Source organism: Acipenser ruthenus, chromosome 24 (assembly GCF_902713425.1).
Source record: "Acipenser ruthenus chromosome 24, fAciRut3.2 maternal haplotype, whole genome shotgun sequence".
Taxonomy (NCBI): Eukaryota; Metazoa; Chordata; class Actinopteri; order Acipenseriformes; family Acipenseridae; genus Acipenser; species Acipenser ruthenus.
This window is the reverse complement of record NC_081212.1, coordinates 6,083,761-6,110,340: the sequence shown is the minus strand read 5'-3', so window position 1 is coordinate 6,110,340 and position 26,580 is coordinate 6,083,761. Positions and strand designations below refer to the sequence as shown.

At 39.8% G+C, this 26,580-nt stretch overlaps 1 protein-coding gene across 9 annotated transcripts in view; it reads left to right on the top strand.

Annotated features, from left to right (window-relative positions):
- Positions 1-25,459, top strand: part of LOC117964274 (peripheral-type benzodiazepine receptor-associated protein 1) — an 84,912-nt gene extending 59,453 nt beyond the window's left edge. For 2 of the 9 annotated variants that reach the window (XM_058998210.1, XM_058998216.1), the window contains 23 exons: positions 226-330; positions 573-623; positions 1,356-1,388; positions 3,945-4,146; positions 4,439-4,534; positions 4,898-5,124; positions 5,703-5,809; positions 6,555-6,664; positions 7,099-7,962; positions 8,552-8,703; positions 10,425-10,925; positions 11,287-11,667; positions 12,487-12,672; positions 13,278-14,462; positions 14,668-14,755; positions 15,478-15,653; positions 16,082-16,250; positions 17,368-17,436; positions 18,054-18,098; positions 19,175-19,281; positions 19,378-19,449; positions 19,990-20,121; positions 22,251-25,459. In XM_058998210.1, coding sequence (XP_058854193.1) covers positions 226-330; positions 573-623; positions 1,356-1,388; positions 3,945-4,146; positions 4,439-4,534; positions 4,898-5,124; positions 5,703-5,809; positions 6,555-6,664; positions 7,099-7,962; positions 8,552-8,703; positions 10,425-10,925; positions 11,287-11,667; positions 12,487-12,672; positions 13,278-14,462; positions 14,668-14,755; positions 15,478-15,653; positions 16,082-16,250; positions 17,368-17,436; positions 18,054-18,098; positions 19,175-19,281; positions 19,378-19,449; positions 19,990-20,121; positions 22,251-22,478 — 5,286 coding nt within the window. In that variant the 3' untranslated portion in view covers positions 22,479-25,459. Of the gene's footprint in view, positions 1-225; positions 331-572; positions 624-1,355; positions 1,389-3,944; positions 4,147-4,438; positions 4,535-4,897; positions 5,125-5,702; positions 5,810-6,554; positions 6,665-7,098; positions 7,963-8,551; positions 8,704-10,424; positions 10,926-11,286; positions 11,668-12,486; positions 12,673-13,277; positions 14,463-14,667; positions 14,756-15,477; positions 15,654-16,081; positions 16,251-17,367; positions 17,437-18,053; positions 18,099-19,174; positions 19,282-19,377; positions 19,450-19,989; positions 20,122-21,229; positions 21,265-22,250 lie in introns of all 9 variants that reach the window. The other 7 variants (XM_058998215.1, XM_058998214.1, XM_058998213.1 and 4 more) reach the window with 7 other exon arrangements.
- The last annotated feature ends 1,121 nt before the right edge of the window (positions 25,460-26,580 follow it).

The following is a 26,580-nucleotide window of genomic DNA, read 5'->3' as shown; positions in this document are numbered from 1 at the left end:
AAATGCATGGAAGATCTTCATGTTATGTATCCCTGATGGACACAGTGCAGAGGGGTGTACGTCTGTCGATGCGGATGTTCCACACAGGTTTTGCATACGCTATCTATGGAACCGCATACCCAGTTAGCTCTAGTTATGTAAGTTATTGGGGCTATGTGGAAGCATCTGCTATGTGTCATGAAGTGACTGAGAATGCTTGTCCCATGTTTCCTGGTCTCTCCTCAGCAAATGCGAGAGGTAGCTGAGCGACGGCAGCATCTCGAGTCAGAACATGAGGAGGCGCTGAACGTTCTCAGACTCAAGCAGGATGAGGTTCAACGGCTGCAGAAGGTATGAGAAGTGATCGCCTGCAACCTGATTCTGGCCTGCAGTTACTGTGCCATTTACATGCATCACTATAGCAAAGGTTTACCTACAACACAGACACGAAACCTGAAATTGTGTGCCACTAGCATCAGCTGCTGATGCTTTTAAAAAGTCTTTACACACAACCGTAATATAATTATGACACCTCTGTAGTTAAATTTTATTAACTGTTATTCTTTTTTTTTTTTTTTTATCTCTGAACAAAGGCTCAAGTGGAGGCTAAGAGGGAACATGAGGGGGTGGTGCAGTTACTTGAGGTTAGTAGAGAATACCAGCTTTTATTGGATTTGATTTCATTATTTTTTTATTTCTTTTTTTTTTTAATGTATTTTTCGTTTTTATTTTTTACATTTTATGTGTTAACATCTTTTGACACACATGGTAGCCACAACCTATAACGACATATTATTACAAGCTACCAATCATCCCTAGTTACTGTATACATTTGAGAGCTTTACAATGCAGCCTAGGAGGACATCCTCTTCTGAGAGAACTATACCATCATGCAGCTGCAAACAGCTGGAATCCCCATGAAGCCTTATTCATTGTATCACTTTCTGAAGGGTAGACAGATTCATTTATTATTTATATGAAGTTTATTTTGCCTGGTTAGGGCCATTTAATTTTCTACCCATTAAAAATGCAAGTTCCTTTAGACAGCCTGGAGTAATGGGTCCCTGTGGTTGAGCTGTGGGTCTGTCCCTTTAGGGAACCAGGGGTGTCATTTGCTAGAGTACACACAACCTCCTGTTATGATGTTCATCTACAAAGTAAGGAAGTGATGCAATACGCACATTTTAAAAATGTTGAATCAAATAGAAAAATGTTTGATTTATATATTTTTTTTTCATTGGTTGTCTGCTCTTTACTTATAAATCTCATCCACTGTGCAACTGTGGGGCTAAATCTGTTCAATTTGACATCCTTTTTCTTACAGATATGTGTGTGTTTTTTTCATTTTAGTAAATTGAACCTGTATTTCATTGTAGGACTTGATCCAGCTAGTGTATCGGACGGAGATGGTATTGTCATTTTTGTTCCGTTTGAACTGTGCATTACATTTTAAAGGCTATGCATCGCAAATATTGTAACATACATTTTCAGGATTTCACATTTACAGGGTTATAAGAAGATATTAAGATATGTATTCTAAATGTAAATAGCTAGCAATATATGTAATATGTAAGCAACAGGAGTGGTCATCCGTATTGTGCTCTTTTAAATAGAGAAAGGGTTTCATTCTCATTGTGTCTTGATGTTAATTTCCCCGCAGACAAGGTTTTTGAAATCATGAACTCTACCTGAATAGTTTAACTTTTTACCAGTTTTATAATTTATATTGTATAATGTAGAGTATAAGGAGACATTCACAAAAAATGCAATACATACTTAAACAGGTACCAAAATGATTACGGAAGTTAAATCTGTACCTTTTAAATATGGAAAGACTTCTATTTTTATATGTTGATCCTGACGTCTGGGTAGCTTACAAAATGCGAAAACACATGTTTTGCTTTAGCAGTGTCCCTGGTCCTAACAGAATGAATAAACAGAGACTATTTTAAGAGCGAGAGGGGGAAAAAAACATATTTGCGATGCATTGTGGCCTTTAAAGCTCTGAATGTCAATGGCCCTTTCTTATTTAATCTATTAACCTTTTCTCTGGCTTGGATTATCCGCATGTTTACTGTTTTTTTATATCTATATATATATTTCAGTTTGTTTTTGTGATTTTTATTCTTGCTGCTAACCAGAACACATTGAACAGCATGCAGGTATCAGATATGTGTATTAGCCCAACCCCATCCCTTTCTAGATTGACCTCTTAGACCCTCTTGTTAGTTTGCACACTCCACGGGTGGGTCTCATACATGCGGCTAAGCTGCTTTTTTAAACTCTCTTTCAGTAGTTCACTATCATTAGATGTGCATTGTAAGTGGTCCCGGGTGTTAACGGTAACACTGTCGACGCAAATCTAGGAAAGATAACCATGTAAACACCATTGTGTATCAAGTCTTAGGCTGTGACTGAAATAGTGGGTAAAAAAACTGATCTCACTACACCTCTAGACTGCCATTGGGTGAAATGAGTAACCCTAGCATTGACGTGGCCACTTTAAGGAAACATGCCTGGGGGAAACTACAGTATGTACCATTGATCAATGAAATGCAACTGTAGACCATGTGGCAGAAGATGTATATATTTTCTCATTAAATTGCAATAAAAAATTACCAAGTCTGGGGCTAACAGCTGTACTGTAGCTGTATTTAGTAATTGGACTTGAGTTTCATTTCAGCCCTTATATGAATTAATCCCCCCCCCCCCACAGGATGTTGTGGTTCAGTGGTGTTTATACTGGGAACTGAAACTGAACCCTTTTCGGAAGCAGCATTGAAGCTGGTCTGCAGCTTTCTCTTCTACCCCCTTTTACTTCTTAAAAAAGGGTGTTGCAGATGTATTCAATTTGATCATTTAACGGTCAGAAGATTACTATTTGTCTCTCTTGTTAGGCCTTGGCTGTAAAATAGTTATATACTTTTGGCTGATGGCTTTTATGAAAATTACTACCCCTGAAATGATAGCATATTGTATAGACTTAGTACCAGTAGTATTTAATTATCAATAGGAATATATATTGTAATATTGGTAGTTGGTGTGGGGAGTAACTGTAATGGTTCCTTTTTCATTTAATGTTAAAAACGAAATTAGTAGCATTTAAAAAAAAAAAAAGACTGCGGCTAATGCAGAACATGTAAATCAGAAAGTGCTTAACAGTGCAAGTCAAATCTTACACGTCACAGCAACGCACTATTTGCATCATCTTGCTAGAAAATGGTGTCAAAAAGAGGGAATTAGCGATTTCGATAGCTGGATTTTCAAAGAATATTTTGAGCTGCAGCCTGTCCAAAAAAAAATATCTCTATAAAATATAAACTGTGCCTGAGAAGTAACTATTTGTACCTGTAACTAGTAAAAAATGTTCAAGGCAATAAACTAATATATCTATTACAATTTTGTTCAAGCAAATTGTAACTTGGATTACTTTTTTAAAAGTAACTTCCCCCACAAGAGGGGAACAAAGATAAACCCCCTCTTTCAATGGACAGGTTTTAAAAATGTTTGTAGTCCATTTGAGTTCCCACTAAAGCAATTCTGAAGCTTCATGCTTAACTCGTACTCAACCCTCCACTCTGCATTGTGTGTGCTTGTCTCTCTGTTTCACCCATTATTGTTTGTTTATTAATTTTGTTATTTCGTTTCTTATTTAGAATTTAATGAGGTTTTCATGTTTGTGTGTTTATTTGTTTATTGCCCTTTTCATGTAAGTTTTTTCCTTGTGATTATAAAATGATAAATGTGAGAGCTATACAAACTTAATTATCGGTGACATTATGGTAAGTAACGAGTTAAATAGGAAGAAAAATAATGAAGTAATCTCTGTAACGCCTTCAAAAAAAAAGCTTCTATTTCCACTATAATTGTAGGTAAAAGGCATACTATTACAAACACTTTGAAACCCGATTCATGAATAGAAAGTTGTAAAAGTGACACTCCAATGGATAACTTCTCCCTGCCAGGTGAAAGTTCGGGAGCTGGAGGGGAAATGTCGTAGTCAGAGTGAACAGTTCGCCCTTCTGTGCCATGAACTGGAGCGATTCCGTCTGCAGGCAGGGAAGATTAGTGTCCTGAACTCCGAGCCGGAGAACACCGTATCGGCAGAGCTAGACCTACAACCCAAGCTGACCCTCTACAATGGGGTGGAAGTGCCAGAGGAGAAAGGTATACTATTGTGAACAAGTTGTTTTGGGGAGAGAGTGTAAGGGAGTACCAAAGACTGCTATTGAGAAAGGAAACGATGACGCAATGTGTTTTTAGATTCTGTCTTTACCTCCTGATGCAGTCTAATACACAACTGATGGAGAATTTCTCGTGCAATGTTTTTGCATTGATCAGTGTTTGAGTCTTGGAAGTGGCTTAACGGCACAGAATGGAAGTCAGCGTTTATGGTACATAGTTAGAGGAAAATCGTGTGATCTCAAAATCACTTCCATTTTCTAACGTCTGTTTATAGATTCATGTGGTTCATGGACTGTGATCAGTCTGGGGGATGTCAGCTTGACGAGCCTGGAACTGGACAGCAGCTTTTTTTCTGAAATATCTTCGCAGGGTACAGTTTTTAATATGAATCAAAGGGAGAAGATCTCTTTCACTTTATAGAGGGCTGTTGCCTTGGGTGGTGATTTCAACAGAATGGGACCACACTTTAAACAGCGGGAGACACAGGTTTATTTTACATGCACTGGAGATGGTGGTACAGGATCAATGTTCACCGGGACATTTATTTATTTTAATTTTTGTACTCGCTTACATTTCATGTGTCTTTTGGTTTGCATTTCAGTGTGAGGCAAAACAAAAGAAACATCCCCATCTGTTCCAATGGCTTGGAGCCGATGGTGGTTGTGGTGACGTAGCACTGTACCTCTTTTTTTAAATGGAATCTTTGTGACCAATGATTCTTTCACCCGTACAGAGGTGGAAGCAGCTCCCCTGTCTGCTCCTGCTTCCCCAGCAGCAGAGACTCCTAAGGAAGAGCCCGTTTCAGAGGAGGTGTCTGTTCAGCACATAGAGTCCACAGCGGTCAGCACGGAATCAGCAGAGGAACCGACTCCCACTACTCCCAAATCTGAATCGCAGCAAGTCACTCCCAAATCGGAGTCCTTTCAGCACAGCACCCCAAAGTCCTGCCCTACACCGGAGGTGAGAATCACACTTGATTTCCTTCTTTTGGTTTAATAAGAACTGCCATAGAATGTTCAAAAAGTGCCTAAGGTGTAAATTACTTTCTAATAGGTATATATCACTCCTATATATATTGCTTTTTGTTTTGGTCAGCAACTTTTAGATGCACTGCAGTAGCAAGGAAAGGCAAAATGTGAAGCCCTGCTTTGTGGAATAACCCCAGGCTGGAAAACAGCTGGGCAAATGTCGTATTTAGTGAGAAAATCCAATGACAGCCCTGGATTATGCTGCTAGTAGTACTAGTTTTTAGGACTTATCCTTAACTGTAAAAGGTTTTGCTGAAAACATTTGTGTATTTTGGTAAATTTTGAAACATTTGTATTTGCCACGACAAAGGGGGCAAAACCCTAACAGAAGTGAACTAGTACCTGGGACATACCGCAGCAGCTAATTCAGTATATGCTATGTTATATACTGTGGCATATACTCATAGAACAGTAGTTTTGTTTTGTTTTTTTACTTTTCTTTAAAACATTGATATTTGAATGGTTTTCTTTTACCACTTTGTACCCCTTTTACTGGTGGTTTATTCCCAGGTGGACACAGCGAGTGAAGTTGAGGAGCTGGATATCGATGTGTCCCCGATACCTGAACCAGAGAGTGGAGCCCCTGCTAAACTGCAGGTTTTCATTGCACGATACAGGTACAAACAGCATTGATCCATAGCACAGCAAGCCGTACATTAACATTGCACAGTGCAATCCAGATTACCGCTTTGATTACTAATTCTTTAGAAGTACTGACCAGGAAATACGATATACTTATTAAGACTCCCCTATATGTGTTAGCAGGTCAGCAGCAGAACTTTCAAGACCTTGTGTGTCAAAGATCAGAGGTGCTGACTTGATATTTGCAGGTTTTCTATATATATACACCTTGGGCTGTTTTTTTTTTTTTTCCTGCTAACCTTGAACTTTGACCAATGTGGCTGCTATATGTGAATCAGTCATGTGAACTAGTGGCATGCATGTACCTCGCCCACATAGACACCATCTTCTGAGGTGACCTTCATCAGCATGCTGAGCCATGTGGGATCCTTTTGTTTCTGTTCACAAAAACACTGATATCTGGTTACTGAAATTCTCAGCCGGGTCTGAAAGAAGGACTGGAAGCGCAATCTGCCTGGTGATTGACACTGATATGTGTCTCAGCTTGAGCTAAGATACAAGGACAAGGGGCTCCATAGTTCAGATCCGTGCTGGGTACGCTGGGTGGAATCCTTGGCAGGTCACCTGCTTTTGACTTGACTCCAGCTGTAAAACTGTGTGGTAGCCGCATCCCAACTGGGGAGATCAAATACAATTGGAATCGGTTTATGGGAACAACAATGAAGCCTGTGTTTGTTTGTTTGTTTATTTATTTATTTATTTATTTATTTTTATTTGTAGTTACAATCCTTTTGATGGTCCAAATGAAAACCCTGAGGCTGAGCTGCCCCTCACTGCTGGAGAGTACATCTATGCATGTGGAGATATGGACGAGGATGGCTTTTATGAAGGTTGTATCAAAGACTGTTCTTATTAGTTAGTTGGTGAGGAAGGCAAGATCAGTTCAGTATATGTAAAGTTCCAGTTGTACCCTTTAAACTTGAAGTACGATACACGACGTGAAAGTTTTTTTGAACATGTTGCAGTAAACAGTTGCTTGAAAATGTTGCAGTAAAAAAGTGGCCTTGTGTTTCATGGTCTTAAAACGAATTGGGATTAGAAGTCAAAGGTTAATCTATTTTATACAAGTAAAATGTCATCCTCATGAAACATGGGTTTAGTTATTACAATTGGCAGCCCACAACAGCCACATCTTTGGGAAATCATAGCAGTTTGTAATTTGCAAAATTCACAACTGGGAAATACAGAAGCAGTAGCTTAATTGCAGAGGGATGTTTGCATGTTCTCCCACACACACTGACTCTGCCTGTTAACATTTCCCCAGGGGAGCTGATGGACGGGCGCAGAGGGCTGGTCCCATCTAACTTTGTGGAGCGAGTGTCCGACGATGACATGATGAGCTTTCACCCTCCGGAGGTCAGCGACCTTTCCCACAATTCCTACCAGGAAAGCAGCTTCCACAGCAGCAGCGAGAAGAACCTCCGCCTGAGTGTGAACAGCTCGGACAAGACAGAGCTCTCCGTGCCAGAGGAGGAGGAGGAGATGGGCCAATCCCTGGGAAAAGCAGGGAGCCTGATGGCCAACGGGTATGATCTAGACATGGAAGAGGTAGGGGATGACATAGTGCCTTACCCACGACGGCTGACTCTAATCAAACAGCTTGCTAAAAGCATTATCATAAGCTGGGACTCTCCACTGGTGCCGGCTGGTTGGGGGAACGTCTGGAGTTACAACGTCTACGTGGATAAAGAGTTAAGACTGAATGTCCCGTTCGGCTCCCAGACCAAAGCAGTTTTAGAACGGCTGGACGTCAACCTCAAGACCTATCGAATCTCTGTACAGAGCCTGACGGAGAAAGGGAACTCGGATCTCCTGCAGTGCAGCTTTCTGGTGGGGCGGAACGTCTGTGTGGCCCCAACGCAGCTGAAAGTAGAGAATGTGACGGCAACTTCAGCCAACCTCACCTGGTTGCCAAGCAACAGTAACTATGTGCACGCAGTGTCTTTAAATGAGGAGGAATACGAGGTAGTGAAGGCCGGGTGCTACTCGTACTGCCTCAGTAACCTGAGGCCAAACATGAGGTACAAAGTGAAAGTGGAGGCCAGGCCGCTGCAGACACCATGGGAGTTACCTTTGGAACGATGGGAGCGCAAATGTACTGTGACTGCATTTACTACCTTGATGGCAGGTGAGCATGTTTGGGTGGAAGCTAAGCCACCATTCTAGTATAACCTTAAACAGGTGTGTCAGGTTGTTTTTACATTGACACATTTGCAAATGATGGAACATGGAATGATTTGTCAATAAATATTATTAAACTGGACTAACAGTTAAACTACAACATCAACAGTTAACAGCGTGTTCTTTTAACCTCTGTTTGATTTAGTAGTTTTGCCGGTTACAGTCTCTATCTGGACTGTAAATATGAAATGCAGGGGAAGCCATTCATAAAAAGGCATCCTCCAGACAAAAGTTACAAAAATTCAAGCTCAAATCAGCTGCCTTGTGTAAAATGATTCATTCACACTAGTGTTGTAAACCGTGAGACATCTAATTTTACCCAACGCTGCAACAGAAATAATTTATTAATAATAATGCTAATAATAATAATGCTAATAATAATAATAATAATAATAATAATAATAATAATAATAATAAATAACAATAATAATAATTCTACTACAACCAGTTGTTAAAAGGTCAAACCCAGTCATTGTCTGATTTCTGAGTCACTTACAGTAACAGAAAGTGGAGTGATTGCTGTTGTTTCTCTGCAGGGCCTCCCGATGCCCCCCTGGACATACAGGTGGAGTCCGGCCCCTCCCCTGGGATAGTCCTAGTCAGCTGGTTACCGGTGACCATTGATGCAGCAGGCACGTCTAACGGGGTCCGTGTTACGGGATATGCCGTCTACGCAGACACACAGAAGGTAAGAGTCATTGAAGATTTTATAATGCACCTCCTAACTCACATTTACAATGTGCCTGCCAACATTTTCATGAGCATCATTGTCCAGATGAACATCTTCCCAATTTTAATTCTGTTTATCTTTTATACAGTTGTAAATGATTGTAGCCGCCACAACCTTGCAAAAGCCATGTATTTACCTTGCTTACTGTGTCTTTGCTTCATTTCACTCTACTTTACTTCTGTGCACCGTTACCATAGTATGCAGTTGTAAACTTGTAAAAGGGAACCGCAGAATTCTATTTGAACATTTCTTGTGCTGTGTCCTTTTATGCCCCTAGAGTAAAGTTGCATCTACTGCATCTGAAGAGCCACGCTGTATTTCGTGCCTATTGAATCACATCATGTACTTAGTGGTTTTAGGCTTTGAGGCATATGGGAGTTATAAAAATAAATATGTATAGTTTGCATTTGCTGTTCATAGATGTTGAAGATCAATGAATTGGGCAGACTAGATCAAATGAAACTGCCAATCTCAAACTGAGATTAACTTCTCCAAGATATTCATACCTGCTGTTTTAGGATTTCTGCCATCTGTTGGACTGACATTTGCAAAGACTTTTTTAAATGAATTTTTCTGAATAACACTTAAATACATGCACAGGAACAGTTTATTTCTCCAAAGAAAATAGCAGTAGATGTTTTTGTTTTTTTAAAGTATACAGTTGCAGACAAAAGTATTGGCACCCTATGCTTATTACTGTATATCATAATTCAAGGTAACAGATTAAGGACTACCGCATTTAGTAAACTTTTTAAACAGTTTTTAATAAAACAAAAAGCAAAATACACAATTTCTAGTAATTTAAAAAATAATCTTTATATAAAAAAAAAAAAACTTATTTCATTTAAAGTGTTCGTTAAGAAGCAGGGCTGATCTCTGTTCTCTGGGATCGGTAGCCCGCCCACTTCTGTTCTGGATTGCTCGGCGTAAAAGCGATTGTAGCTCTAGGCTTGTGAGATCGGAGGACTCTCATACGCTGTCAGAACGTCTGTGCTGTGTGGGGACCCACTGCGGTGAGGAGAAAAAACTCCCCAAAAAAACATTATTGGACATTTGAAATGGGGAGGGGGGTTGTTTATAAAGTATTCGTTCATGACAAAAGTATTGTCCGCTCAGACGATTCTCCTACTTCTGTAATTTTCTTTGGACGTCTACTTATTACAAGTGATTCTATATTTCTTTGATGCTGTTCTGTAACCTTTTCCTTTGTTGTAGTGCTTTTCTCAAATTTCCAACACCTTTGTCTTGACCATCATCTACTGTGTTGCCAAAACGTTCTTCTTTAACAGATGTTGGAAATGATTTTTTTTGGCTATCAACTTTATAATGCAGCTTAATTACTGTGTAATGGTTTTCAATCAATGAATATATTTTTAAATTAGTTCTATTACATGTGTACAGACTTTTAATGTAAAGGTGCCAATATGTCATGAACAAGTGTTTGAAATGTAAGTGCTTTTTGTGTTTTTTTTTTTTGTTTGTTTTGTTTTGTTTTAAATAAATAATGTTTGTTGAACTACCAGAAATTTTGTATTTTGGTCTTTGTCATATTAATTAGTGGCTAATGTTCAGTAAATGCTTGTATTTAATATGTTTTCGTGAATTGTCTTATCTTAAGGTGCTGAGCTTTTTAGTGTAATGAACCTTACTTTTAATATCCAATAATATATTTCTTCCAGGTTTTAGAAGTTGCCTCTCCTACCGCTGGGAGCGTGCTGGTGGGCCCATCCCAAATCCACTTTCTCCAGGTGGCCAAGGAACTAACGATCCGGACAATGTCTCCGTACGGAGAATCGGTCGATTCCGTGCCTGTCAAAATCCCATCACAGTTGTTTCGTCCCACAGCCCACTGCCAGCCTCTGCAAATGCTCCCCAGTGCCAGCAGCACCTCTGATGTGTGTGTCCATACTGTACCACCATACAGGGACGCTCTGGAGAACACTACTGCCAAAACCCCAGCACTGCTTACTGCGATGCTCCAGTTTTCACCACTAGGTGCCACCCCCAACTCTGAGGCGGCTGAACTCCATGATCTCAGTAGCAACACAAGTGTCCTCTGCAAGGAGGACAGGACTCTGCACATAAATGCAAGAACCGATCCTTTATTGGACGCTACGTCAGTATCCAACACTATTGCAGATGGGGACTTGATGTCGGCAGCAAGATCAGCTTTCCATGAGGTCATTGATTTCTATTTTAAGTCTGTTTACATATAAAGGAGTTCTGCTTGCAAACATTCAATGTATATTGATGGTTACCTTGTTAAAGCTTATGTTTGGATGTACTGTTTTTTTTATATACAAGTCCTATGTAAATGTAGATCCCAGGAAACAAAATTTAAATTATGAATTCTCTTACAGGTTTTGTTTTCTGAGCATTGTTTTTGTCTGAATATTTATCGCAGCAGTGTTAGTTGCTGATTTTTTTGCATGCTCAGATTCAGATCTGTTTACACGCATATATCTCCTTCATGGGGGGAAGCAGAATTATCCCTCTTCTTTATCTCTAAACTTGAGTGTAACACAAAACATTTCCCAACAGGCTGACATCCCCGAAGAAGATTTAACCAAAGACTCTGAAAACAGCAGTGTGAAACGTCCTACTGCCACCATTGCCGACTTTCTGGAAGAGGCTGAATGGACGGAAGCCGCTGACAGCTCTGCGGCTGACGTGGCTGTGGACCGTTCTGACAGCTTGCTGACGGATGAGGCTAGTGCAGACACTGCTGCCCTTGTAGGCAGCCCCATCCAAACACTGGAAGCTGTAGAGTTGGAGCAAGAGGCAGAAGAGGAGAGCTCCAGGGGCAAGGTCAGGCTGGTGTCTGTAGAAGAGTTCCTGGACGACACCCAGGAGGAATCTGAGCTCAGATGCAAACCAGAGCAGGAAGAGAGTCGCCTTAAGGGACCCGAGAAAGAAAAGGAGGTTAGAACCACTTGTTAATCACTTAATTAACTAATATGCCAGGGAGTAGGTCTTAAAAACAGCTCATTTTCCTCCCAACAATAATACCATCTGTTAGTCACCAGATTTTGTTTTTGAACATTTGTTTTCCGTTGACTTATAACTGGATGTAATAATTGCTTTTAATGATAAATATTTTCCAACAGACAGATTATTATTATTATTTTTTTTATTTCCGCCCCGTTGACGTATAGTGTAGGAAGTTTGCATTGTAGCACTAGGATGGAAATAGTCATATCAACAATAGTATTATTGTTATAATGTCATTAACCTTTATGCTGTGGTATTCCACATACTGTGTACATACTACCTTTTCATACAGTAGCACTGACATGACTTGGGATCTGCTTACATTTGTTATGATGTATAGTCCTTATATTGTGGAATATAAATATGTTTTTGTTTTTTTTTGTTTTGTTTTTTGGTGTGTTTTTTTTTTTTTTTTTTACCTGTTTTAAGCAGAAAAAAAAATCTAGAAATACCACAAAAAAAGCTACATTTTTTAATGAAAAATGTTTCAACTAGAAGTCGTTTTCCATGTCTTTTGGACATGGAAAATTTATTTTCAGCACTATTGCCTGTTTAATAGTTACAGAAGAAAACAATCTTCATTCATTTTTGATTGGAATAATGTTGACAAAAAACTAGTGTGGGTAAAACAAAAATAAACGTGTGAAGAAAGACAAGCCTTCCGTCACGCCATCGTTGTGTATGCTGTGCCTCATTTGAATGATCACATATCGTTGGAGGCGTATTCCTAACTTGCCTTGTTTTATTTAGGAGTGTCTTGAGCTGCCGGAGCCCAGGAGAGACCATCGGCTGAATGAATACCGGGCCGAGAGCAGCCGCGGCTCTGACCTGTCCGATATCCTGGAGGAGGATGAGGAGGAGTTGTGCTCGGACACGGCAGTTAACGAGGAAGGAGAGGAGCCAGCAAGCGGCCACAGCATTGGAGAGGCAGGAAAGGTAACAGAGGAATAGCTGCATTTCATTTTAGCAGTCTAGGGTTTGGGTACTGCTGCTGGGGGTAGGAAGTAAGAGCTGTATATGGTGTATTACTTTATCTTCTGGTGATGAGGATTTCATCTGACTCAGGCTAGTGAATAGAGAAATCAGCAGACACTGTCACCTAAATTATCGCAATAAAGTAGTGTGTTTTCTTAACTCCTTTCCCCATCATAAAATTGTAGTCAGAAGTGAAACTGAGGCATCTTCTGCCTTCACCACGGATCACCTCATACAAGACAACAAAAGATTAACCTGACTGTCTTCTAACCATAAATGACTTGCAGTAGTCCTATATTGTGTTCTAAGTTGGTACAATAAAGCCCTTTGCTTTAGTTGGCCAATATGTTGTGGTACTTTGTTCTTTTGAATACTATGTTGGTTTTCTCTTTAATTTTCTTGAGTTGTTGAGTTCTTTGGTTGATTTTCGTCTTATGTTTTATTATGTTTCCTTTTTTCTTGATTTTTGTTTTTTTTGCATGCACACTCAACCCTCCCTCTCCCCTCATGTCCTCCCGACAACACACTCCCCTGCTCTGTCCCTTCTGCTGCCTCCGGACGCTCAGTCGGACATGTGGGAGACGGACAGCGACGAGGAGATCCTAGAGAAGATCCTGGAGCTTCCCCTGCAGACCCACCACAGCAAGCAGCTCTTCAGCATCCTTGAGGTCACCGAGGAAGAGGACGAGAGCCAGGAGCTGGAGGAAGGGGAGCAGCAGAGTAGCGCAGAGGTGCCAGGCCATGGGTTGGAAGAAAGGGCTTCCTTCCCAGAGACTTATAACTGTGCGAACAAATTATCAGCAAATCCTAGCTTTCCAGGAGAAGACTGCATTACCCACAGCGAGGTGTGCGACACTAAAAGCATCAAGGCGTCCGACGAAGCAACACACTTTAATCACAAACCACACCGCACGAGGGAGCGGAGCTCACAACTTCTGAGTCAGACCTGTGAAAACGAAGCGCAAGACCATGTCAGGTACAGTACTTCGCATGGCAGGAACAAGCTTCACACTCACAAGGACCATCACTCTACCTCCCTTGAAGCTGGGAGCAAAACCTGCAAGTTTCCAGAGGAAAATTTTGACTCAGAGGGCAGCATTTACATCCAGGACAGGGTTAGGAGAGCCCACAACAGGGAACAAAAGGGGACGCATTTCTTAAAAGAAAGTGCTGATAAGACATTAGGCTGTAGCCCAAGGATGAGACAAGAAGCTCTGCTGATGAGCCAAAGGGACATAATTTCTTCCGAACTGCTAAAGACGAAATTGGCACAGAACAAATATTACAATACCAAAGGCTCAAGAAGGAATACGCTTTCCAGTGCTAATGGGATTGAAATCGATATAGAATACGGTACTGAGGACGATGAGGACACGCTCCCCTGTGGTCCAGCGGTGGTCCATCTCGGGCAGATGCGGGCCGACTGGTGTGGGGATGGCCCTGAGTCAGAGGGCTGTGAGGAACTGAGCGACTGCTCCAGCCAGTGTGACTCTGTGCAGTCAAACGGGCCCAAGAGGGAGCTGAAGAGGCAACATGTGGTGGACGACGATGTGTTTGTGTCAGGCGCTAAATTGCCCCATCACCACCATCGCAGCAGGGGTACTTCCGGGACACTGAGCCCCCACTCGAGAGGGAAAGGGGGCACAGAAGCTGGAGAAACAAGGAGGCTTGATTTACAGAAAACAGCAGGGCGGAGGGCAAAACCTGAGCATGGGGCGAAGGGGCACCCTGCAGACGATTCATACGCGAGGGTGCGTTTCCTTTTGATCTGGATGTCCGCTTTCTAACACCAGTTGTGTTTTGTAGATGTAGCATCCTTTTTTGTCATCTTTTGCCATTCTGTTGTGGTTTTTTATAGAATGACCACTGAGTGGTCTTTATGCCCAGGTTTGGCTGTATATTTCGGTTGGTTTCCGTCGGATACAATAATGTAAACTGAAGTTTTTGCCCCGACAGGAGACCGTTGCCAACGGTGACCCTCGACTGCAGCACTCAGCCGAAGTCCTGGGAAAGACCGGCCGAGCAGAAACCAGGCCAGCAAAAGGTAATACTAACAGTATCTTGGGATATAACAGCATGACGTTTTCAATGTCGTCCCAGCGCAGTGTGTTCCGCTGCTGTTCTGTTGGAGATGTATCTCATCACTTTTGGAGGAACAGCATGGGTATTGACCTCCATGCCCTAATCAAAGCTCAGAGCTGCAAGCTTTAATCCCAGCTAGAGCTTAATGCACTATGCATATTTTTTTTGAGTAACATTTTCCATAAATAATTGTTTTCTTTTATTTTTTGCACTATATATGTTTTTATTTATTTATTTATTTATTTATTTATTTATTTATGTATGTATGTATGTATGTATGTATGTATGCAAGTTAGTGTACAGTACTGTACCTGTTCGTGTTCCAAAAGATCCACATATTCACTGACCTGAGTAAAGATCTCTAATTTGAGATAACATTGCCTTCACCCCGACTCAACCACAACTAATCCAGAAGCAGACATTGCCAAGCAGCTGCTCTTAAAATGCAGGTCAATAAAAAATGATCTAAAAGGCTGTGTTGCTTGCAGTTCCAAGTCTCTTACAGTTCAAATGAGTTCCTTCAGGCTTTACAGGCTTAAGATGGTTTAGAAGAGCTTAGTCTGAATACCCTGCATGAGGACACACACCTAAGATCTAATGTAACGTACGTGTACTTCGATGCAGAAGAAGTTGAGCTTTCAACGAGAGCTGTAATGATGAGTGTTCTACTGTACCTCTATGCAGAAGCCCTGCGGACTGGGAACCCGGGCATAACTGAAGGTTCAGAGGCAGAGGGGATTATCCAGGACAATGCTGTCCGGATTTTTGTCGCCCTCTTTGCGTACGACCCTGCCAGCATGTCTCCAAACCCTGACGCTGCAGAAGAGGAACTGCCGTTCAAAGAAGGACAGATAATAAAGGTAAAAAAGTGTATTGCAGTCCTGTCATTTTTATGTATTTATTTTTTAAATGTTGTACATTCATACATTTCTCTGTGAAGCATGATAACATGTATACCGTTAATAAATGTTCACGCCTTACCACATGGGAGTGGAGACAATCTGAAAACCTGTGGTATGATAATGTGACTTAAAACTTAGTTCACCATTGAAGAAAATGAGAAAGACTTGTGAATTTTGTTTGTGAATTATTGCGTACCAGAAAGTGACACATACTTGGAGGGTACTTTATAATGCAACATGTCAAGCTGTAGCCAGACATTTCAGACAATCGTTTGAGTGTCTTATCATTTTTAACTTTTGAATGTGTGAATGCTTGAAGGTATGGCTAATTCACGGAGCACTGGCTGTGATGTCGAGTTGACGAGATGACGTGTCCTCTTTTGCAGATCCATGGTGATAAAGACGCAGACGGGTTTTACCACGGAGAGTCCAGGGGTCGATTTGGCTACGTCCCCTGCAACATGGTGTCTGAAATCCAGGTGGAGGACGAACAAACCAGGGACCAGCTACTTCAGCAGGGCTACCTCTCAGCTGAGGCCTCTGTGGAAAAAATAGGTACCTGAATCCAGTACTTCAGCAGGCACTGTACTCTAGAAGAAGCCAAAGATGAGTGCATGACAGACAGGGTGTCATAGGATGCAACAGTGTAGAATTGAGAAAAACCCTGCTCACCCAATTTACCTGAAAAAAGTGCCCAGTGGCCAAAAACAGCTTATTAACAAAAGCAGCGATATACAAAACCATCTTTTTACGAATCTTTACTCTTATCTACATAGATGTCCATTTTTTAAAATGATCCATGTGTTTTCTTTTTTTTATTATTATTATTCTTAGTGTTTTGTTTATTACTACATTAATTTATTCTTTTATGAAGTTTGTTTTGATATTTTCTAAAGGAATAAACCTTTACTATAACAGATGTTGGCCTCGGTTTTAATCCGTAATGCAACTCTGATTGGAGATTAAGAATTTAAGCACTCACAAAATACATCATTGGGGTCTCCTTGTGATCCGCTTTCAATAGACCCTGTGTGAAGTAAAGGGTCCCCTTGAATGTCCAGTTATCCCATGATTCCCAAAAGTAGTTAAGATTTGGATGTTGGACTGACTGCCAGGTGAATCTTGGGTGCACTTAATACTGTCAGATTGGCTGTATGTTCACAGATTATGCACTGAACATAAAACCACTGGTACTGACAATGTTACACAGTGTGATGCTTCCCAATACTGACCATTACAGTTGGTGTCTAAGACCTGCATAATTAACAGCTGTTTATAGTTGCATAACTACACAAAGAGCTACAGAGAGTAAACCCAGTAGCACTTCAGTTTACCATTTCACTCCTCAACACTCAAAATCAGTTTCAAGCATGTGTTACGATTTAAGGTGCTGCAGTTTCTACCTGAGCACAGTTCAGAATGTTTTTGCAGATTACCATTTTTTTTTTTTTTTTTCAACGGATCCCTTGACAGGTGGTTAGTAATAACACACACATTCAGTTGGGAGATACAGGACGGGCACTATCATACTGCTGTGTTACTAGTCATTGGTTTGATTATTATTTTTGTATTATTATTATTTTTTTTACTTGGCTCTCATTCTGTCTGTCTTTTTGCCTCTTGTCTGCTTCTTTATTTTCCTTTCTCTATTCTATTTTTTGGACCTTGTAAGGCACTCGTTCACATGCTCAGCTTCCGCGCCGGCCCATTCCACCGCCGAAACCGAGGCGATCCAAGAAAGGTGTGTCTCACTTCATGCTCTGTCTCTTTCTGTTGCCAGTTTGCAGTGAAGTGAAGGAAGCTTTGTCTAAGGGGAGGAAGGGGAAACTACCCACTAAAGAATCTTAATTTGCCCTTGCTTTCCAAGAGTTATCAAACAAACACGTGGCAGCTCTCTTTTTGTATTGTTAATTTGTAATCGATTTAGAAATAATCAGAATTGTTTTACTGCTACACAATAGTAGTTCATTCAACTATCAGTGAGAAATTGAAAATCATTTTTCTCATCACTCACTTAAACGCAGTACTCCTTTTCTAAATGATCCGTCACTGAAACCATTGATGCCTGCACAGTCCTCACCCTACACCAGGAGTTAATGATACCAAGACTTGCTTCACAACACAATGTACTAATTTTATCACTTGAGCCGCAGCTTATCAACTAGCACATCGCACGCTACTAATAGCACCCTGCCTCTCTGATAAAGCTTCCATCTTGATTTCTTATCTCTTTGTTTATATTTGCTGTGTCTCCGCAATGTCACTTCTTGCTGCTTTTACTTTGGCAGTTTCTTCTGGGCTGCTTTCAAAGCACAGCAGTTAACCCTAACGAGCTCCCTCTCCTTCCCCTTCTCTTAGTTAAATCTGCTGGTGTCTGGGAGGAAAATGTAAACTCACATAGAGGTTAGAGGCCCTTTTTTTTTTTTTTTTTTTTTGTGCGGCTGGTTCCGTATGTGAATCACAGGTTTAAATTGTGGGATTTAGGTAATTACCATTTACAAACTCTTAGAGCTCACTTCATCTAAGGACTACATGCATGACATTATAAGACATCCCCACCTACCTGTGTCTAGGTTACATATTTCAACATCAGCAAGCCCTGCAAGAATGCTAATCTGATTTTACTTTTTAGAAAACTGTGTCATTGCACAGGGCTCTTGCGATCTCTTTCACCACCAAGCCTCATCTGCTTTATTCAGAATACAGTATCTAGGCAAGCCTTCTGTTTTGTGTTTTTACCTCAGCCTCTCCTCTGTGCATGTGAAAGGTGTGTGCATTGCCTGTTTGTGCATTAGTTTTACGCATGGTATATGCATAGATGTGTGCTTTACCCAAGGGTATAAAGTTGCGTGTGTGTCAAGTCTGTAATTTAATAAGCATGTGCATTAACTATGTGTATAAACACAGCTTATTCATTACCTGTGTGTGTGTGTGTGTGTGTGTGTGTGTGTGTGTGTGTATATGTAAGTGTGCATTTCCATAGTCTACATACATAAAGTAGCTATGTGCTGCACTTCCGGTGGATTTTGGTAGCTGTATGCATTACATCTGTGAGTATATCTACAAAGGTATGTAACTTAACCATTTTGTAAGTGGCAATCAATAGTAAAACGATACCAATTGAATGACCACACATGTTTTTTCATATCAGAAATCAGATTTCATGTCATATCATATTGTAAAAGTTGCACAATTGGTGAGGAATTTGCCCAAATGATGCAAAGTGGAGTAATGTTGTTTTCAGGTCCAGTTTGCCATTTTAATTTATTTGATCAAAGACTGGTAGCATAAGTATGTATCTATAATCTTTAGATGATTTTGATCAGAATAAAGAATTTTAAAAAAAAATCAAACACAACAGCTTATCTGTTTTTTTGACATACTCAAATAAAGACAAAAATGCTTGTCATGAACTATCATACTGTTTTTCGATCCTCCTTCTTTTTTTTTTTTTATTACTTTGTTCCATCGCTGTGCAGAGTGCAGCCGGCCCAGCAGTGGGTCTCAGCGCATGACTCGTCCTCGCAGGATGGTTGCTGTCTTCGACTATGATCCGCGGGAGAGCTCCCCAAATGTGGACATTGAGGTGATTGTTTGATATGCTTGTGTGGAGGGTTTTTAGTTTATTGACGGCCGCTGGATAGCAGAAGTTTAACACAGCAATGTTTGCATTTCTACACAGGCTGAGCTGACGTTCAGTGCCGGCGATGTCATCGTTGTGTTTGGAGATATGGACGATGACGGATTCTTTTATGTAAGTGTTTGCTGAAACAGGAACCTTTTTTGGGGGGCTTGGAAAAAAAAACTATCAGAGTCTGGTATGAACATATATCCCCAGCATCTCAGCTCTGTGTACTGTATAAAAGAACTGTGCGATATTCAAATGGACTGTCACAGACAGTTGTTTACCATCTGTGCAGGAACACACGTGCAAAAACACTGAGCAAAAGCATGGTGCGTAGCAGCTATTTATAGACCTGACGGTTTTAGAACAGGCTACAAAGGATTCTTGTCTTTTGAAGCAGAGCGCTTTCAGTTCATAGAAGCTCCTATAGAAGGGATTGTGTTCGTAGTAGATTGTTTACCTGCAGGTTGTATCATCTCAATGCATATTTAAATATTCCTGGTAATAAAGTGTGGCTACTTTTGTAGCATGACAAAACACCAATAATATGATGTGTGCAATAAACTGCATGCAGAGATGGTTTCATCAGGAATTACAGTAGTATAAAGACAGGCAATGGGGAACAAAAGAATCCACTGAAAATGTCTGTAAATGTTCTTTTGAAAACAGGGAGACCTGAATGGACAGCAAGGCTTGGCTCCGTCTAACTTTCTGCAAGCCTTACCCGAGAATGGAGAGGAGGCTGCTGGGGGACTTTCAGAAGAGAAAGTGCTGCCGGCGGAAAGCAGAAGAGAGTCACAGGTTAGTCAACAGAGACAGGAGCTACTCATTACCAGAAATGATATTGCACATCAATTATCTCTCAATATTACACATCGAACATTAAGTATTGAGAGCAGTTCACACAGTAAAGAACGTGTTCAGTTTAGTGCCCACGTTACCTTACTGTGAATAAACTGAATTTAATTACAGCGCTGCATGCATTACAGGTTTGTAATGTAAATTGTTCCCAGCTACTTGCATCACTATAGCAGTGACTAGTTGGGATCTGTTACTGCAGGTATGGTATAGCCTATTCACTTAACCCTGTGTTCCACTATAGTGCTACTGACTTGCAGTTTGTATTCCTTCTCCAAATACTGTTAATACTGCACTTTACTCACAATAGGGTTGAGTAGTCTGGGGTTAGTATACGCTGTTGTGAACTAGCCTGGGAAGTACTATCTGTACCTGCAGTATTGGTAATTATGTGATGTTAGTCTGGATTCATGTAAATGTACATCTACTGGTCTGTTCAATGAGTATAATATAAACCTTCAAATTCAGCTGTGTGGCTGCCAGCTGTTATATCTAATGCATGAAAGCACACCTTAATCATGTTGATAAATGAAGGTCGTTAAAATATGATATCTTGATTGGACCATATGGAGAATGTTGTGTGTTTTTTTTTTTGAATGCTGTTATTTTGTAATTAAGGATGCAGTCATAGGCGACGGTCATATTTTATCACTTATCTGTATTTTCTTTTCAGAGTCAGATTTAATTACAGATATCTGTTTGAGCTTTGAGCAGATTCTCATGTAGTACAGCGTGACTTTGTTTGATGAGACTGATTCTGAGCAAATGTTTGGCTTAGATTTAATGTTTTAATAAAAATAATAATAAAATTGATGTTACCGTTCAAGCTGTGGCGCTTGAAAAAAAGGGATAATTGCTTAAAATAGTTAGATGATACTGTGTGCTTTTCATTTAGATTAAAAATAATATCTCCTGTATCCTCAAGAAGCAGCCTTTTCTTATCATCAATGCAGTATACAAAGAGAACATTTCTTTGTTTTTGTTTGTATATATCTATTTTCTGTGTCCTGTGTTGTAATTTGATATTTTGTTGTGATCACTGTCCTTGCAGAGGCACAGGAGGAGTGTGCACTCAAAGCAGAAAGTGTAAGTGTGTCAGCGAGGGAAGATACCTGGCCTGGAGCCTGCCTCGCTCTCTCTTATTAGTGTGGATATCTCAGCCTTTAGAAGCCACTTCTTACAGCCACTCTGCTAACTAGGTTTAGTGTTACCTGGGACATGGACTAACCGAGCACAGCAGTATCTATATACTGTTTGATATGCATCAGCCCCAGTCATATATGACTTGTACAAGAACGTTTACAAAAAGAAACCTGAAGCAATTTTTTTTTTTTTTTTTTTTTTTGAATTGGCATAAGATTTAGTGTGAGGAACGCATTTGCTGTTTAACTATTTGAGCACATTTCACAGTCACTGTTGCTCAGCAACCCTAGAAGGAATGGCTTTAAGTGCTGGCTGCACAGAGGATGTATCTGAGATATTCAACATGGCTTGATCTTTGATCTCATCTGATCAGAACCAGACTGATTATATAGCAGTCTAGTTTAAGAGTTATACCTTCTGGTCTGGTGTAGTAGGGGCTTTTCAACCTTGACAAGTGTGTGTAAAATAACAAATAACAATTAATAACCCATTTGGCAATAACCCCCAATTGTAAAGGTTGAATGATGTGATCAAGCCATTGACCTAGCTAACATTGAGAACTTAGGAGACTGGGTATCTTCTGGAACCTTGTGATTTAACAAAAAAAATCTTATTTCCCCTTAGTCCTTGCCTTAGCAACCAGGTTTAACAATTTAGATTTAGTTTTTGTTGATTTTTATACGCTGTGTCACTGATCTATTTCATTTTACTGATCAATACCCAAATAAAGACCATGATGACTCTGTGCTCCTGATATTAGTAATGTCTAAAATAATCTGGAGTATTATGAAGTAAATTTAACTGTGCAGACTTTTAGCAACCCACTGCTCAACACAATCGCAGCCTCTTTACTGTTGTATAACTGCATACAGCTAGACTGTCTCTTGAGGAGAATTAACAGTGAACGATTGTGTTCCCTTTACCCGTAGGTGAGTCTGGAGGGTTCTGAAGAGCAGAATGACTCTGCAGTAACCTCGTTTGAAGAACCCTTGACTCCATGTCCCACGGTTGGCATCACGGCTCCTCCACAAGTTCAGGTCCCTTCTCCAGAGAGCCCTGGCCAAAGTGACACGTCACCCCCAGGAAAGAAGAAAAGGGGCTTCTTCTCCAAAGGAAAAAAACTTTTTAAAAAACTGGGATCGAGCAAGAAGGAGTGAAATCAAGTCTCTTTTAATTTTATAGGGCTGACTCGATTTTTAGGGTTTGCTTTCTGTTTTTATATTAGAAATAAAAAATAAATCACCTAAGAAACCCAAGGCAAGGGCACTGTTTTTCACAGAGACACAGCATTTCCAGAAACGTTTTGCTTGTGTTCAAATTCTAGCGATTGCACCGGACACATTTCATTTTGCATAGAATCTGAACGCTGCGGGCTATGGGAATACAACAGAAGTTGGAATGCATTTTTGTTTGTACTCTCTTATTTAAAGAAAAGCCAGCTGTATGCCTTAGAATGATTAATGGTGCACCTTGACAAAGTTTGCTTCGGAATTTGGTTGCATTGTGAATTGTACAAATAACAAGCTTTATGAGAAGTATATGGCTGTGAACTCTGAGAACAGGGACAAGTCAACCAGGCCCAAAACACAAATACCAGCTTGGCCTGATGATGATGATGATGATGATGATGATGATGATGATGATGATGTTTTTTATTTATTTTTTATTATAAATATATACATGGATAAAAACGGAAACAAACTGGGATTTTACATAACTGTACCCTATTACAAATACGACAAGTATGTTTAATTGTTGATTCACTTGTGTATATTTTTTATATATGTTACGGTAAAAGTCAGAATCTAGTAAATCATAAGTTTTAACCATAACTGTCAACATTTACCAAGTAAGGTGGTAAATGTCTAGAATTATGAAGAAATATATTGCTTAACTGCTAGATGTCCGAAGAATCTTATAATTTATCGAAACCTATTGGTAAATGTCTGTAATTATGAAGAAATATATTGCTTTTTGGACAATTAGCGAAGCTTATTGGTAAAGGCACTTGGTTATTCTTGATTTACCGGTAAATGTCTGAAGTAAAGTGTTATGTTTATTTCGGACATTTAGAGCTTTACTTGGCAAATGTCGACATTGTTAAGTAATTTAACACATTTGCAGCTAACGTTGCTCTTCCCATTATTTTATACACGATATTAAAAACGTATCTTGAAAAACATTTGCAGGCGAAACTGGTAATAGCACTTTGTTCTTCCTTTATTTGTGTTGATTATAATACAAAATTCTCTGTTACACAAGGCACTGGTACTGTTGATTTTGGGCCAAGGTCTCTGCAAACTGTTAAAACATCTGTCTGTTGCTGGCTGTAGTCTCTTACTTTAACATAAAGCGCCTCCGTTATAGGAGTCTGGGATATACTTAAAGTATCCAAAATAATTCTAGTGAAAATGGATAGACTTCTTCCAAAGGAACGAATAGCAAGCCTTGTTTTGAACGTTGGAGAATGTCAATGTGATAGCCAGGTAACTTCTGATTTATTGAACTGGCAATTGCCAAACACATAACCAAGTTGAACAGTTTGTCAACTTAGTTTGTTTGTTTACTTTATTTTTTTTATTCTTTATATAAAATATGAAGTCGGTTGTTAGTTGCTTATGTTAGTATTGATCTGTTGTCTACAAATGACCCTAATTGTGATGAGTAAGAGGACTATTAAAAAGGGCGCTTAAGGAATTTTTAAGGTTAGTTCTCAGGTTTAAGCCGTGGCATTCATCATTGTTAAGAAGCTATGGCACCTCCGATGAACAGAAACATTTTACTTTGTCAAAAGGGGAAACAAGATTTATGCCAAAATGTAGTCCTTTTTAGTTTATGACGGTGTGTGTACTGTATACACAGAGCATTGCTGTAACACTGCAGAACTGTGGCTGAACAGCTCAGCAGAGACTGCATCAGCAGAGACTGCATCAGCAGAGACTGTAAAATGGAATGGCAGGGCTGTACTACTGAATGTATTTAATTCATTCATATATTTTAGAAAAATATTGTACTAACCCTAGTGATCTGAAGGTCATTGTCATTTACCATGCGGTTGTGTCCTGTATACTGGACAAAATCATGAATGTACTGAAAGGCAAATGATGAGATGAGAAAACTTGAAATAATTAAGTACATCTCGAATATAAAGAAGCTTTTTTTTCCCCCACCAGAACAAATATATTTGCTCTCTGGACCACAGAATTCAGTACTCCAGTGTGATGGCTGTATTGCAGGGTTAAAAAACCGTAATGATGATGAAACTTGAATATTAAACACAATGAATAAAAGCAACCATAAGTACCTGGTAATTACCAATGTATTAATAGTCCTTTCAGTGACAGATGGAAACTTTGTTGTGGCATCTTATGCATAATGTTGCCCACTGCCCCCCTTGCACACCAACAGTAAGGAACATTTGGCTGGAATAATGCTGGAAATACAGTATTCAACTGAGAGTACTTGCCAAAACCCAGCACGCCCAGTTTACACTGAGTGTACTGCACTGCTGCTGTAGTATATTGCCTACAGTTCAGGTATACTGTTAGTTCCTTAGTAAGTAGATACCTGGTAACATGTTGTAGCCTTACATGACCTCTGTTTAGTGGTAAATTGTTGTTTAATTCACAGTAATAGTATTATTTGCATGCATATTGTATATTGTAATTACTATTTTTGCCTTATTTATTGCTATATATATTTATTTATTTATTAATTGAAATACTTCTCGTTTATGGTTTTCGGTGTTTGTTTGTTTGTAAAGACAGCTGTAACCCAGTAGGGGGTGTGTGAGAGTAGCAATGAGTTGGAACCTGTATATACTGTAAAACTGTTTGCTTTCCAGAAAAGAATGAGGGCGTGGAGAAATCTGATATTTTTTTCATTACTGTACACCTCAAAAACATTATTTTTTGTATATTAATGTTGTTACGACCGTTTTGGAGGCTTGTATTGTTTTTTTTGTTTTTGTTTTTTGTTTTTTGCATGTTTCATTAAAAAATGTTCAAAAATGTTTTGATCGTTAGGGAAACGATTGCGATTGGTGGGCACAATACACAGAGACGTTGACTTGGAGGAGCGAGGATGTCTTTCATGGAGAAAAAACTTTGTACTGGAATAAAAGTATATTTTCACATAAGTCCTTGTTTTGCTGTTTGCGTTTGTGTATGGATGGTTGTACTAATTACTGTATAAAAGCAGCTTTTCAGAATATGGCGTTATGGGTACTATGAAATGATCCACCATATTCTCCTGAACCACTGGTGCTGGAAGGTGCTACAACCTATGATCTGCATTGTGGTCCCCTAGACAGAAGTGCATCAGACCTGCTTGGTGCTGATGGGTTCACCTGAAGCTGCTTTAACATTGATAAGACCGCTAATGTACAGTAAGATAGGTGGCTTTCTACAATTGCACATTTTGACCCACCCTCATATTGCAAACTACTGTTATGCTATTCATTACCTTTCTGAATCTTCTAGTGAATTTGCAGCTAACAACTAACCACTTGGAGCATGTTTCTAAAGGTTCATTGTTTAGACAAAGCCCTAAAGTAATTATGGACATTGCAACGTGAAATGTAATCCTCAAGCATAATCCACATCTGGTAAATAGGGTCATATACAGTACCAGCTCTGTATTTACTCTCCTATACAGTACCGCTTTAATTGGATTACGATTGTTAACACAACCTGAAAGTATAGGGAGCACTTATTGTAGTACTGTGTAGACACGAATGTATTGAATTCGGTAACACAGGTAGTTTAACATTGTATCTGTTTGTTTTTTACACAGGAAACGTGCATCTCCATGACAGTGCTGTTTCCAGCATGCAGCCTAGAAGGTACTGTATTCCCTGCTCAGAATCTGCATTTCTGTAAATGGACGTTGGGATTTTCATTAGAATATAAATTCTACCTGGTGGTTTTATTGATGCTGGGATCTAGAATGCATTTAACCCTTTAGACCAACACAGGGTATAGCCTATGCTGATTGCAGACCAAACACTGCTGCGTATCAAGAAGCATGCTAATGAATCCAGGGAGGGAGTTGATTCAGAGCTGCACTCTGGCTCTCACAGTTAATCAGTACAGTAATCTAGTGAGCCGTGCTGGGATAGAAACCCCAGATCCCACAGCTCCCAGTTCATATCACAAAGTAAAAACAGCTGCAGTGTATTGGATGTTTTATAAAGTCTTCTTGTAAAGAGCACTATGTTTTATTCTATGTGTTGTGTTGTTTTTGGACAGCTTATGAAGC